General features: G+C 38.5%; 1 protein-coding gene across 1 annotated transcript in view; it reads left to right on the plus strand.

Annotated features, from left to right (window-relative positions):
- TTC6 (tetratricopeptide repeat domain 6) overlaps nt 1-14,587 on the plus strand; it is a 186,000-nt gene that overhangs the window by 51,752 nt on the left and 119,661 nt on the right. Inside the window, 3 exon segments of the mRNA XM_061159674.1 lie at nt 47-139; nt 3,396-3,605; nt 9,625-9,758. Coding sequence (XP_061015657.1) covers nt 47-139; nt 3,396-3,605; nt 9,625-9,758 — 437 coding nt within the window.

Raw genomic sequence — 14,587 nt, forward strand, 5'->3', positions numbered from 1 at the left:
TTTAAAAATCGACATTATTTTAATTGTTTTCTTTTCCTCCTTCAAGGATATTTCTTTGATGGGAAAAATGTACTGGCAGAAAGCACCTCAAATGCAAGCAGAGCAAGGCTCACAGATAAGTATGAAGGAAACTCAAACGGTAACGTGTCTAATAAAAATCCTCCTCATCTATTTTAAAGTAATAGCCTGCTTCTGTTGCTTTAATGTTTTATCTAAAAAGTTAAAAAAATTTTCCTCTGATTTATTTTAGAGGCGTGTTTAACTATAAACACATCTAACCTAATACCATATGGAGAGTCTTGGCTATTTTGACTCACCATTTTTGCCCATCATAGATGTTCTCTGCTAAGGCTCAAAACTCTTCAGAAAGAAAAGACTTTTAACAGCTCTTCTGCTCTGAACACATTTATACCTAGAAAGTAGCTGGAGAAATTAAAAGTTTTTAGTTTTTAAGAAAGCATCCCCTTATTCTTTATTTAGGTAGAAGAATTGTGAAAAGCATTGACAAGGGGAGCATTTTCTAGAGAAATATGGACACTTGGTGACAGAAATTTGTTTCAGAAATAGAACTTTCTTTTCATCCATCATTGGCAAAATACTTATGGGATTCAAAGGAATCTGGAACATACTCCCTGTGAATGGGAAATGTCTCCCTGTGTGTAGAAACCCACATTTACATGAAATAAACAATGGCATGATGATCAGTCTTTTACAAAGGATTCATAAAATGATGTCATTAGATAACAAGCTCCTTTAGTTCCTGAAAATATGATTCTGCATACATAAAAATTCAGATCACAATTATTTTTAGGATAATATATCATGTTTAAAAAATATACGGACTCTTTTCACAAAAATCATGGATCGTATAACTTTAGAGTTACTGCAAGAGGTTGACTACTAGAGTTTGAGATGCTTCTGGGTTGAGATCATTCAGTTTTCCCCTTTGTAGTCTCATCACGTGTCTCAATACCCAGCATGTGTGGCACTAGTATGTGGAGAAATCAATTCTGAAGCCTTACCACATATGCTATGGGCTTAAAACTGACATTTAGGGTAGCTGCCTTTAGGTGACACCATTTACAGGTAGATATCAGACCTGTAAGCTCGTAACAGGTACAGTAAACTGGAACTGCAAGATCACTTAGGTTCAGAAAATTAGAAATATTCACTCATAGAATACACTTGACATAATACCATTCACTGAATATTCATATAAAGTAAGAGAAAAGATTATTCCATTTTGAAGGAAGCTGTGAAAAAGGCTAGTTTCAGATACCTAGCTTATACATCATCTTGATTGTTAAAATAAAGGTTTAAACAAAAATATCAACTGTTTTGTAACTCTGTAGGAACCATACTGTCAGCTTTGACATTTATAAGCAATCTCTGGACCTCTCCTGGCCACTGGGTTTTTCAGAGGAAGCTTACCACTTGTTTAGATCTTTTAAGTTTATCTTTTCTTTAGCTTTTATTAAGTTTATCACTTCTTTATCTTTTAAGTTGATACCTAGCCATGGTAAAAAAAAAAAAAAGTTCCTCTATGGTACCTTTAATTCCTAACACATTTTTGGGGTTCCTACTGTGTGTCAGAGAACAGAACTCTATCTATTCATTCTACCTATCCCTTAGACTTACTCTCAATCTGGCCTTGGGCAGGTTACTTAACTTCGTTATGACTGTTTCTTCATCCATAAAATGGGGTTGCGGACAGTTCCTACTTCATGGAGTTGAGGTGAAGATTAAAATTTTAGGAGCTAATGCTGTTATGTGTTGACAGTTATGATGGTTACTTAGATGGATATACTATAGGATGATACGAGCTACAATAGAGCAGGTCACAGGGTAGTGATAAGATCAGTAATGGCTTTGTGGGTAGGTGAGGCAGAGTCCTGAGCCGGTCACTTGCAGTTGGGGGATGACCATTGCCCTCTCAAGCTTTTCTTCTCCATTTTCTATTTCGAAGGGTGGCACCTTCATATGTTCAATCTCCCCAGCCAGATCCTGGGAATGTATGCTGAGGAAGCCAGGAGCAGAAAGAGTAAAAAGAAAGGGAGTGATGAACAGTTCCAAAAGTTATGGAACATAAAATGAGTGAGTTTGTCAGAGGTAGACGGTATAAGCCCATAAGACATATTTCCTTTGTGTATATATCCTGCCATTTTATGGAAGGGCTTTTTTAACCCTTTTCACCAGTGAGGAAGATGATGTTAAAAAGGGTTAAATAATTTGACCGAGATTACACATCTGTTAATAGATCCAGGATTTGAATTAAGTCCTATATAGATACAAAGCTCTTATTCTTTCTCCAGTACCACTGAATAGCTTTGTAAAAACATGAGCTCCAGATTAAAGTTACGTTTCACAAAAGTACATTTCTTTGTTTAGCTATCCTTTCTTGCATAATAAAGAAACTTAAAGAGTATTTGGTACTGTTCACCATCTTTACCCCTTATTTGGATGACAGAGGATGAAATGGTTGGATGACATCACTGACTCAATGGGCATGAGTTTGAGCAGACTCCAGGAGTTGGTGGCAGACAGGGAGGCCTGGTGTGCTGCAGTCCATGGGGCCACAAAGAGTCAGACACGACTGAGTGACTGAACTGAATTGAACTTACTTATCATCAATTGAGTATGCCAGAAAGAAAAGAGATACAGTTGCGTTTTCAAGTCGTTCTATAAAATTCAGATTCTGTGTAAATCAGACTGGTTTTATCATCTGTTAATTTGAGGCAGTGCTTGTAATCCCCAATAATCTTGGTTTAAAATTGGATAATACCCAAAATATGTCTATAGAGGTACTTTATTTGAGGCTCAGTGAGATAGATATTAAGTAAATGAGATGTTTTTAAGAAACACAAAACAGGTGTAGGAATGATATTTTGTTAAGAATTTTTCATTAGGGCTTGGCATGGAGCTGGGGTGTCTGGGTGGTCTTCTTGGGGCTCTGGGTCAGCCCTTCTCTGAGAGACTGAAGTCATGCTTCTACAAGAGCATTTGGCTAGCAAGAATCTCATTGTTTAGGATGAAAGAACCTCAGATTGGGGAGAGGTTGGATATTTCAGTGGCCTTGATTCTGTGTGAGTATGGGGAAGAATCAGGGTAAGATTAGAGTCTTGTTATTTTCTTAGAGTTGTTGCATCATACATGTGGGGTAGCAATATGTTTTGAGACAAGGGCCAAAGAAAATAATTTGCCAAGCTTCACGTTTTTCTTAAGTCCAGTGTGAGTTTCTCTTTCTCGGTCTTTCAGAGGAAGTTTATTATTTCTGCTTAATTTCAATCATGCATTTTTCATAATCAGTTTGTTGTCAGGGAGAAAACAGTGCATAACTTAAAACTTTGGAAGGACCAATAAAAAGGGCACGTTTGTGCATTTATGTTTCCCAACAGAATGTGCTTGAGAGGCTTCCTGAAACTTTATCAAGTACTTTGCAGATTGAACAAGAGGATGTATTGGAATGGGGAACCTCAGATGCAGAAAGCTCATTATTTAAACCTCAGGAAGCTTCGGAAGTTCAGTCAGCAAGTGAATCAAGTAAACCTTTGGAAGGCTCACAGCCCATAGGTGATTCAAAAATGACCAAGCGGATACCTTTAAAGGTAAAGCACTACTTAGGCTGGAAACGGTTGTGAGAGTTGAGAACGTATAGTGTGAAGATATGGCTCAGCTTGGGCCAAGGTTTGTGAGAGGGTTCATCCTGAAAAACGGCCTTTCATGTGAAGTTGCTCATCTGGGAAAAAAGGACTTCCGTTTTTTGCAAACTTTTAGTCTCAAACCTAATTGCAGCTCTGGGGAGAGAAGAAAGATTTTTAAGGAACAAAGGAACCTTGGGGCTTTCATAAACTGACCAAATGTTGTCTTGTTACCATCTTGACAGAGTCAAGAACTATAGCCCGGGGATCAGGACTGGGTGAATTTTGTAATCTTTGCTCCATTTGGGTTTCTCCTACTCCCTGTGTCTTTTCCTACTGTGAGAATTTTATTTTATTTTATTTATAATTTTATTCTTTTATTTATGCATAATTTTCATTATTTTACCACATTTGTATATTGCCTTATTATTTGCTTGGTGTGTTTCCTTGAGTCATTTTTTGATTTAAATAAATGACTTATTTAGGAATTTGAGTTTATTTAAGAATAGATAATTAGTAATAAGCCTTGGACTTCCCAGGTGGTGCTTATGGGGAAGAACCTGCCTGCCAGTGCAGGAGACATGAAAGACGTGGGTTCTATCCCTGGGTCAGGAAGACCCCCTGGAGAAGGAGGTGGCACCCCACTCCAGGATTCTTGCATGGAGAATCCCATAGACAGAGGAGCCTGGCAGGCTATATAGTCCACGGGGTTTCAAAGAGTCGGACATGACTGAAGTAACTTAGCACATTTAAGAATAGATATATTATCATTAGGATTTTTTTAAAAAGCCACTTCTTCATGAATTGCAGCATATTATCTTGATCTTATCTCCTGCAGTCTTCTCTGATTCAGATGGATACCCATTCTTGGATAAACACTCCTTCTAGTCAGTTCCTCTGCTTCTGGGTTCCTCTCTCCCCACCAACGACTATGATCCTGCTACTGTGCATCACCCGAGTCAACTGGCCATTGCCAGTTCTTTAACTTTTGCCCCAAACACCCAACTCTGAAACCTTAGATTTTTCTGTGACCTTACTGTCTTCTTGCCTTTCATAAAATAATCAGTCTCCAAGGCCTAGATTCTTCCTAAACATAATTGCCCATAACCGTTTTCTTCTCTTTTCCAGTTGACCTTCTCTCTGGATTAGTACCATTGCCTTTTGGCTTTTGTTCATTTCTCAAGTCCTATTTTCTTAGGGTCATCTGGCATGATATTAGCATATGGATCTTCCCACAATAATAGATAATAAGGAAAATCCACAAGTAATAGGTGATCAGAGAAAATCTGCCACTGCTGTCAAGGGGAAGGGACTTACTGCTGTGATTGGTGACTGACTTTATCACGCATCCTGCTGTCTTCCTAAGCTCAAACTGGATGCATGAAGTGAAGCCTGCCAAGGCTGAGTGAGCCTTCTCAATGATAACTACCCTGTGTTAGGCTGATACCTTCTAGGTGTGGAGAACTTAAAAGGCATCTTTGAAAATGATGATGTCTTGCCGAAAAACCTTCGGCTGGTGGTCACAGGTGATGTTTTTTACCCATTCTCCCACCTGAAAATTTGGGACTTTGGAAATAAAATGTGGCATGAGGGGCAAATGGTTAATTAATAAGTGTGTCAAAGAATGAAATGGATTTTTTGGACAATGATTTCACCACCATGACCAGTGGGGAATTTAAATCTTGCATTGAGAAAAGTCCCATAATGTTCATTCTTTTGATTTCCTGTGGCTGCTATTAAATGTCTTGAAAACGTGTGCAAAATTATTTATTTTTGGTAAAAAACACTCATTTCCTAAGGTAACTAGAGCTTATTGTTTTCCATGTTCTGGCCACTTTGCTAAGTGTTTTACACGTTATCTTTTTTCTCCTAACAACAACCCTACTACACGACTCTCCTTTTAGAGTTGAAAAAACTGAGTCATGGAGAAGAGAAATAGCTTTCCCAGGTACAACCATATGGCTAAGTTGTAGAGGTAAGACTTGAGTTGAGGTGGTCTAATTCTGGAACCTTCGCTCTTTGCCTCTTTGCAGTGCTGCCCATTCATAACAACAGTTACCAGGTACCTGGTGAAGTACAAGAACGCAGACTCATAGTGGTGAACATGACTATGGCCAGAGTGCTCCTCACTTAACTGGGAGGAAAGGTTTGACGAGACAGACTCAGAGAACAGGTTCAGAGGGTTCTAACCTGAAACCAGAAGTGTTTCAAAAGGAGGAGAAGAGAAAGTTTGATAAGACTTTGATGGTTTATTGTTGTGGGACACATCAGAAAGTAGCCAGAGAAAAGCGAGCTGGAAGTTTTCTGACTCATCCCACCGAATCTTCACCTTGTATTCCTTTTATTTGTGATAACATCTCAAGATCAGTTAGTCTCCGTGAACTTTACCGTTTGGACATCTGAGGCCGTAAAGTTAGTCTCCAGCATCTCTGGCACAGGAATGAGGAACAGTGTATTCCAGCCAGCCAGGCCAGACTGTGGACACAAGGAAACCTCTTCTGCATTGCTCAGAGAAGTAGCCTGGAGCTGTGGTAGAGAAACAATGCAGGATTTGCACTGCTCAACTACACGCCAGATGGTCTCATTCAGCCAAAAAAAAAAAGAAAAAAAAAGGAGAGAATTTAATCAGTTCTTACTTTACTGACCATTTCTACCCTTAGAAGCTTGTTGGTATAGTAAAGATTGAGGACTCTGATCTGAGCCATGACCAACAAAAAGAAATTAGATAATAGTGACTCTGAAGAAATGACAGACAGAAGAACCTGTGAGAGGATCGTTGAACATTTTAGGAAGGAAAAGATCAAAAGTTTGTTAAAAAAAAAAAAAAATATATATATATATATATATAGCTAGCATGTATCTCAAAATTCTAAATAGAAGGAAGTTTCAGAGATGTGGCATACCCCAAATTCTCCCCAATTTTTACAAAACAATTTTGAGTGGTCTATTGCATTCAGAGTTTTAAAAATACACAGAAAATGAAAGAAGAAATACATATCCATAGATAAACATAAAAGTGGCATGTGGCTATAACAATTATATCAGGAGGGCTAAGATCCAAAATGGGTTGAGGCCTGTGAATAATGCAAAGAATAAGAAAGTATTTTTTTTTTTTTTTTTTTTTGGTGTTGGTTTTGGCGCAAAGAGAGAAAAAAGGAAGGATAACCTTGTCATTATGGATGAATAGAGTGATGACAACAGATGACAGAGCAGTCTTAATTTATTTTTGGGAAAAGGTTGAGGTTTTAAATAAACAGAGCTATGTCAAAGAGAAAGGGAAGCTGATAAAATTGTACTTTGCTTCTCTTAAATCTGACAAGGAGAATGATCCTTAGTTTAGAAAGAAGAAAGGAAGAATTGATAAAAGAAACCTGAAGCCCAAGATTGATAGAAAGATTTTAAGAGTTAACTTGGATATCTGATCCTGTTGGCTGAGAGAGATGGGTTTAAGCCTGCTGTGCCTCTGTCAGCAGCAGCTTTGAGGAGCTGCTGTCGTGGGAGAGGTGCTAGGAACCTGGAAACAGCAACTGCAAATCCTGAGGTTTTTTTGTTTTTTTTTTTTTAAGGATAAGAATTATGATTTCTGCAGTGTATGCACTGGTCTTGGATAAAGATCTGAAATGATTAAATGAATCATTAAAAGAATTGTGTTTGAACCCTTATGAAAAGGAGCCAGCATGGGTTCCCTAAAGGCAAGCCATGGAAGAACAACCTTATTATTATTACTATTATTTTTTGAGAATTACTAGACTGAACACAAGAAAAGTGTCATACCTGGGGGTCAACACAAGAGTATCATGGGGAAGAGCCCAGCACATCAGAAAGCTCAATAACGTTAGTTATTGTTACTATCCTTTGGATTTCAACAGTCCATTTAGCCTCCCGATGACAGTTTTGTAGACAAGACTAGAACTTGGTGAACTGCCAGGTGGACTTCTGAGTAGTTATGCAAAGGATGCACAATTAGTCATGGAAGTCCCTAGAGGACTGTCATAGGGTTGTGTCTAATTCAGCATATTTTTAAAATAACTTGGATGAGAATATGGAAGATTTACTGATTAGATTTGCAGATAATGTCCAAAATGGGACTGGTAATATTTGCTTACTCAGATGCAATTTAATTGGGATAAATGTATGTATGATTCTTTCCTTGACTCCACAAACTAGACTTAGAGCGAATGTGGAAAAGGTTTCAGGGTTTTAAGTTATGATTCAGTTTTGTGGTAGGAAGATATGTGCAGTCATAATTCGCATTGATTGACAATTACCCTAAAAGATCATCTTCCTCCTGGTGGATCTGACCGCGTGCACGTGCTGTGCTAAATCACTTCAGTCGTGTCTCACTTTCTGCGACGCTATGGACTGCAGCCCTCCAGGCTCCTCTGTCCATGGGATTCTCCAGGGATTCTCCGGAGTGGCTTGCCATGCCCTCCTCCGGGGAACCTTTCCAACCAGAAGTTGAACCCACGTCTCTTATGTCTCCTGCATCGGCAGGTGGGTTCTTTACCACTAGCGCCGCCTGGAAAGCCCTCAGATCTGATCACATCACACCTCTAAGACTGTGTTCGGACCTGGGAGTCCAACCCCAGGAGAGATACTGACACATTGGAGATCATTTGGAAGAAAGTACTCAGGATGACAAAGAAGAGTATTTAAAAAAAAATGTCATGTGAGGTAGAGTTGGAGGGACTGGGGATGCTTATCACAGCGGGGTGGTGGTGGTGGTGAGGGGGTGGGAGGCGGGAAAGCAGGCCCAGGGGAGTCCACTGTGTTCAAATATTTGTCTGTCACGTGGAAGAGAGCCAGATTGTGCCTGTATGATCCCGAGGATTGAATTGAGACTGGTAGATGAAAGTTGTGGGCTCAATAATAATAATAAACAAAAATGCTAAAAAAAAGACAAAAATTCTAACACCTGGAAGAATTTCAAAGATGACTCCTAGTCCTCTGTTGCCGACCGTGTTCGAACCAGGATGGATGGCCTTTGGTGGCGACGCTGTAGATTAAATTCAGACATGAACTTGATGTGAGATAGAATACCCCATCCTCTGAGTTTTGCCTATTCATCATCATTTCCCTCCCCATTTTCAAGTCAGGATGGATGGCCTTTGGTGGAGACACTATAGAGGAAATTCAAACATGAACTTGGTGGTGAGATGGAATACCCTGTACTCTGAATTTCCCTTATTCATTATCATTTTCTTGCAATAGCCCTCTCCTTATGACTGCAGCGAACCCAAATCCTCTACCTAATTTATAAGGACCTCCTATGACCTGGCCTTCTCCTACTTACTCAGTCATTCTCTGCTTTCCTCAAGGAAAACCTCCCTGCTTTCTTCCTGAAATCTAGTCTCCAGAAAGTACAGAGCAACCCACAGAGAAAAATATCTTTAAATGAACTATTGCCATGAATTCTGCGAATTTCCTGAAGAATCTAGGGAAACAACATTCCTAATATCTATAATGATTAAAAGGCAATTATTTAAGAGACAGAAATGCATTTGACTTTTCCCAAGCAGTAGAAACAGAAAACAGTATGACTGTAAGAAGTATACATTGGTAAACATTGCTCAAAATAGTTCTTTTATAAAGCAGTAAAGTTCATTTTGGCCAGTGCTTACAAGCACCAGTCATACCCAACTTTGGGGCTGAAGGTAAGTTTTATTAAAAATACTAACCAAGAAGAGTAGATTTATGAAGGGAAAAATCTTATATTTTTTCTTTAATAGTTTTAAGGCAACAAATAGACTTATGAATAATTATGGTACTAATATTTTTATTGCTGTGAAGGTATAAAATTAAGTTACGTGTTATAAAATTTAGGGGAAAATTTAGAGGAAAATATCAACACCTCCTTTAGGATTTGTATTCCAAAATATACATAGAAATTAGGAGTTGAAAAATAACATGGAACATCAAGTATGAGAGAAAGATCTAACTTGTGGTTACAGCTTTCCTTAACAGCTCACTTTATGTTTTTTCCAAGGTGAAATCATCAGAATTGTTGCAAATCAAAGGAAAAGAAGTTAAGAGAAGGCGAAAAAGTAAATTTGGAGTTATACCACAGAGACCAAAAAAGATTTCAAAACCCATGTGTGATCAAAAACTACCTAAAAAAAAGTAACTTCCTTACTATACAAATTTTATTGTCTGAAGAGAAATTATTCAGTAGTAAACTGATACCTGAAACTGTGTTGGTAAAGGAAGATTAAATGTTTTAGAAATTCACGTATGAAATCCAACTTAAACCTTCTCACAGGAAGAGTTGGTGGCAGCTAGTATAGTAGGATATATGTATTGTAGTCCACACTTATTTCTACTTTTTTTTTTTTTTGGATCATTGTACTTAGTAATGACAAACAACAGCTAGAATAAAAATAATTCTTTGAGAGACAAAAAAGTATTTAATATTAATGTGAGATTTGATATTTTTTGGTCACTGAAGTGCCTAATTTGGATTAACTGCTCATTATGTTGGTTAATTTTGTTATGATAAAATAAAAGACAACCCCCCACAAAATGTCCATAGGCCAGTCAATTGGGAAATTTAGATGGCCTTACTTTCTCTACTATAATTTTATATTTCATTCCTACCCCTCACATACTTTCAGTAGGGTTTCTTAGTGCACAGGGGTACAACCACAATTTTGAATAATAGTGTGTAAATGCAATTTAGGTTTATGGTTTATCTTTTGCCAGTCATCTTGATGAAACTTATTTTCTCCTTATTTTTCCACTAGGTTTTTATGGGTTGGTTTGGTCTAGGTTCTTCTTCATTTAAGTCTTTATGGGGGGCTTAAAGAAGCTTTAATTATTAGCTTTTGTTGTTGCTTAGGGCACTGAAAGGTGTGTAGGACATGGAAGACAACCTTTTTATGGCCAGCCTGAACTTTGTAAATGGGTAATACTCACAATTTAGTAGTTGAGAGTAAACTCACAGGAAAAGAATTCCAAAGTTTATGAAAGAGTCAAATTGGCATTTAAGTGACCCTGTACATGCCATTGCTTATCTGCATTGCTTTAAGCTCATTTAGTTAGCAAGATTATGTATTAAAACAAATAGTGACAGCAGACAACAAGTATTTTACCTTCAATAAATAGTTACTGTCAGATTATCAATGAAGCAGAAACTTCTTGATTTTTTTTTCCCTAAAAAACCTTGCATTTAGTGCATTAGGCAAAGTAGTGTGGCCACACACAGAGGCAGAGTCTTTTCTTTTTTATGTCTTAGTGTTTCAAAGAAAGACAAATAGTCCTGTTAAAGGAGAGTGTGCTATAAAAACACACAGCCTTTCTTGAGCATGCCAAAAATATTTGTAGATCTTTATATATATATATATATATTACTGTGTTAATTCATTAAAACTGAAATTAGAAATCTCCATTATAAAGAACTAAGAATGTGATGCAGAGGAATAAAAATCTGGTATTTAAAAAGTTTACATGAATAGAAGAGAATTTTGGAAAATCTTTTATTCGCTGCTCTTATTTCAGTTTTTTACCTTAATCAGTTTTTTACCTAAATTTTCTCACCAATGGCTAGCTTCCCAATTGATTTGTTTTCTTAGGAATTCAGCCATCTCTTGAAAACATAGTGTTTTTTAGCTCAATAACCAAGGGAGATTCACTTGCAGATCTATATTATTAAAAGCATGAAGGGAACATAGGAATTCAGATCGGTTCTGATGCTTTTTTAAGTAAAAAAAAAAAAAAAAAAGAATCTGTAATGTAATCTCAAGAACATTCTACTAGCCAAGACCTGCCCCAGAGAGAATGAAGATGTAGGTGAGCGTGACATCAGAGCCCACCTTTCTCTCTCTCTTTTTCCCAGTCCTTTCTTAGGAACCCTGAGTTTCTTAGGGATCCTTGGCTTCCTGGAGACCCATTTTCACTCCCTGAGTTATATTTCTTTGTCCCAGACGTTTCCAAACGCTTTAGATTTACCTCTCTTTTCCTCTGCCACTTAAACATGTACACATTTCATATCCTGTTTTTGTTGGGGCCTGTACTGTTTTGGAAATAACATAAACCACTCTCTATTAGTGATTCAATAATGTACATATGATGCCTTGCAATGGGTTAGGTGTTGTGCAGTGCAAATTAGTAACAGCAGTAAACATAAGCGAGCGTTTCTTGAGAGTTCCAGAGACCAAGAAGTGTTACTGTTATCAATTTTTTATAAGGTAGGGGTTAAGAGTTTTTGCTTTAATTTTGCAGAAGACCTTCAGAGAGGCCTGTATTAGCATTTCCAAGTGTTAGAACTAGGCTTCTGATGCAGGCCCAGCTGACTATTTATACTATGCTACTATCCAGACTCATGGAATGGTCAGTGGATAGATCTGTATTAACCCATTACATTAAGGGTCAGATTGGGTGGGACAGGAATAGGGCAATGTATAAAAAGAGGTATTTGTAAGAAAGAAAAAGAAAGTAAAGTTTGCAGAGAAGTTTGTCCTTGAAGTATTATTTGAAGAATATTTGAAAAAGTGAAAGTGTTGGTTACTCAGTCATGTCCAATTCTTTGCAACCTCTTGGACTATAGCCCACCAGCCTCCTCTGTCCATGGGATTCTCCAGGCAAGAATACTGGAGTGGGTAGCAATTCCCTTCTCCAGGGGATCTTCCTGACCCAGGGATTGAACCTGGGTCTCCCATGTTGCAGGCAGATTCTGTACTGTCTGAGACACCAGGAAAGCAGATAAGAAGTTAGGCAATATATCCATAACTGAAAGAACTGAGAGGTCTTTCTGGCCCTATGAATTGTCCTGGAGATAGCATCTGCCATATGAGATGGTACATATGCTTTTTTTTTTTCAGATTGATTATATTCTTTTTTTTTCCATTTATTTTTATTAGTTGGAGGCTAATTACTTTACAATATTGTAGTGGTTTTTGCCATACATTGACATGAATCAGCCATGGATTTACATGTGTTCTCCATCCTGATCCCCCCTCCCACCTCCCTCTCCATCCCATCCCTCTGGGTCTTCCCAGTGCACCAGCCCTGAGCACTTGTCTCATGCATCCAACCTGGACTGGTGATCTGTTTCACCCTTGATAGTATACTTGTTTCAATGCTGTTCTCTCTGAACATCCTACCCTCACCTTCTCCCATAGAGTCTAAAAGTCTGTTCTGTACATCTGTGTCTCTTTTTCTGTTTTGCATATAGAGTTATCACTACCATCTTTTTAAATTCCATATATATGTGTTAGTATACTGTATTGGTGTTTATCTTTCTGGCTTACTTCACTCTGTATAATGGGCTCCAGTTTCATCCATCTCATTAGAACTGATTCAAATGAATTCTTTTTAATGGCTGAGTAATATTCCATGGTGTATGTGTACCACAGCTTCCTTATCCATTCGTCTGCTGATGGGCATCTAGGTTGCTTCCATGTCCTGGCTATTATAAACAGTGCTGCGATGAACATTGGGGTGCACGTGTCTCTTTCAGATCTGGTTTCCTCAGTGTGTATGCCCAGAAGTGGGATTGCTGGCTCATATGGCAGTTCTATTTCCAGTTTTTTAAGGAATCTCCACACTGTTCTCCATAGTGGCTGTATTAGTTTGCATTCCTACCAATGGTGTAAGAAGATTCCCTTTTCTCCACACCCTCTCCAGCATTTATTGCTTGTAGACTTTTGGATAGCAGCCATTCTGAGTGGTATGTAATGGTACCTCATTGTGGTTTTGATTTGCATTTCTCTGATAATGAGTGATGTTGGGCATCTTTTCATGTGTTTGTTAGGAGATGGCACATATGCTTTAAATGCATTCATTCCTTTCTTTCTTAAGGCAACTTTACTCAGAATGCACTAATGTTGTAATTCTCAGTTTACTGAATATTATTCTCAACTTACTGAGGTATAATGAAATTAATTGATTTGCTTATTGCCAAGTGATAACTTGAAACAGATTTGAACAGAGGCATTCTTAACCACTATGCTGAAAGTAGGGCCAGATGTTAGGAGCCTTGAAACTTAGAGAGAGGAAATTGGAGGTATGCAGCAAGCAACAAAAAAACCATTGTATTGGGGAGAGGAGTACTTAAAGATCAGTGTGCTAGAATTTTGCAGGATGTTTGGAAGGGGGTGGAATAGCAAATGGCAACCCACTCCAATATTCTTGCCTGGAAAATTCCATGGACAGAGGAACTTGGCGGGCTGTAGTCTGTGGGGTCCCAAAGAGTCAGATATGACTGGGCAACTGAGCATGCATGCAAGCATGCATAGAAGGGGGAGGAGACAGAGTGTGCAGTGCTGAATCCAAGTGGCAGACTTTGCTCTGCAGTGGAGGTGATGAGGGCTTGGGCTGGAGTGTGGTGGAAGTAAGGGGGTGAAGGAGCACACTTGAAGAGCTCTGTCCAAGGGAGAAGCTCAGTTTTTCGTTCGCTGAGCAGGTGAAGGGCAGAGGAGACAAAGATGGCTCCAGTGCTTTGTATGTTGAAGATGAGGAATTTAGGTGAGAGAGTGATAGCAGAGATGGGACTTGGGAACTTTCAGCACAGAGGGAAGAGTTGAAACACTGAAGGTGATTTTTCCAGTGCAAAAAGAGTAGTTCAACTTTGGAAGCCATACCTAGTTCAGAAGATGGTGAAAGAAAAGCCAGTGACTAAGTCAAGTTACAATGAATTTGAAAGGTAGATGGAGAGCTGGGATGGTGCAGGCTTAACAAAGCTCATGGAGGAAGAAGGGTCATCAGTATTGCCAGCTGTGGCTTGGAGGTCCATAATCTAAAGATCTAAAGTTCATCCGATTTGATGAAAAGGCCATCGTTTGGGTAATGTAAGAGTATAACGTTAGTAGGAGGTGAGGATGGAGTAGTACTGGCTATTGGCCATTTTCTCCTCAGAGGTCATTAATAGGCGTTAATAGGAAAGAAATTTGACTCATAGTTAGCAACACTATGTTTAGATCCAGTGACCACTGACTAATTTTGCGACCTATCCA

Source organism: Dama dama, chromosome 13 (genome assembly GCF_033118175.1).
Source record: "Dama dama isolate Ldn47 chromosome 13, ASM3311817v1, whole genome shotgun sequence".
Taxonomy (NCBI): domain Eukaryota; kingdom Metazoa; phylum Chordata; class Mammalia; order Artiodactyla; family Cervidae; genus Dama; species Dama dama.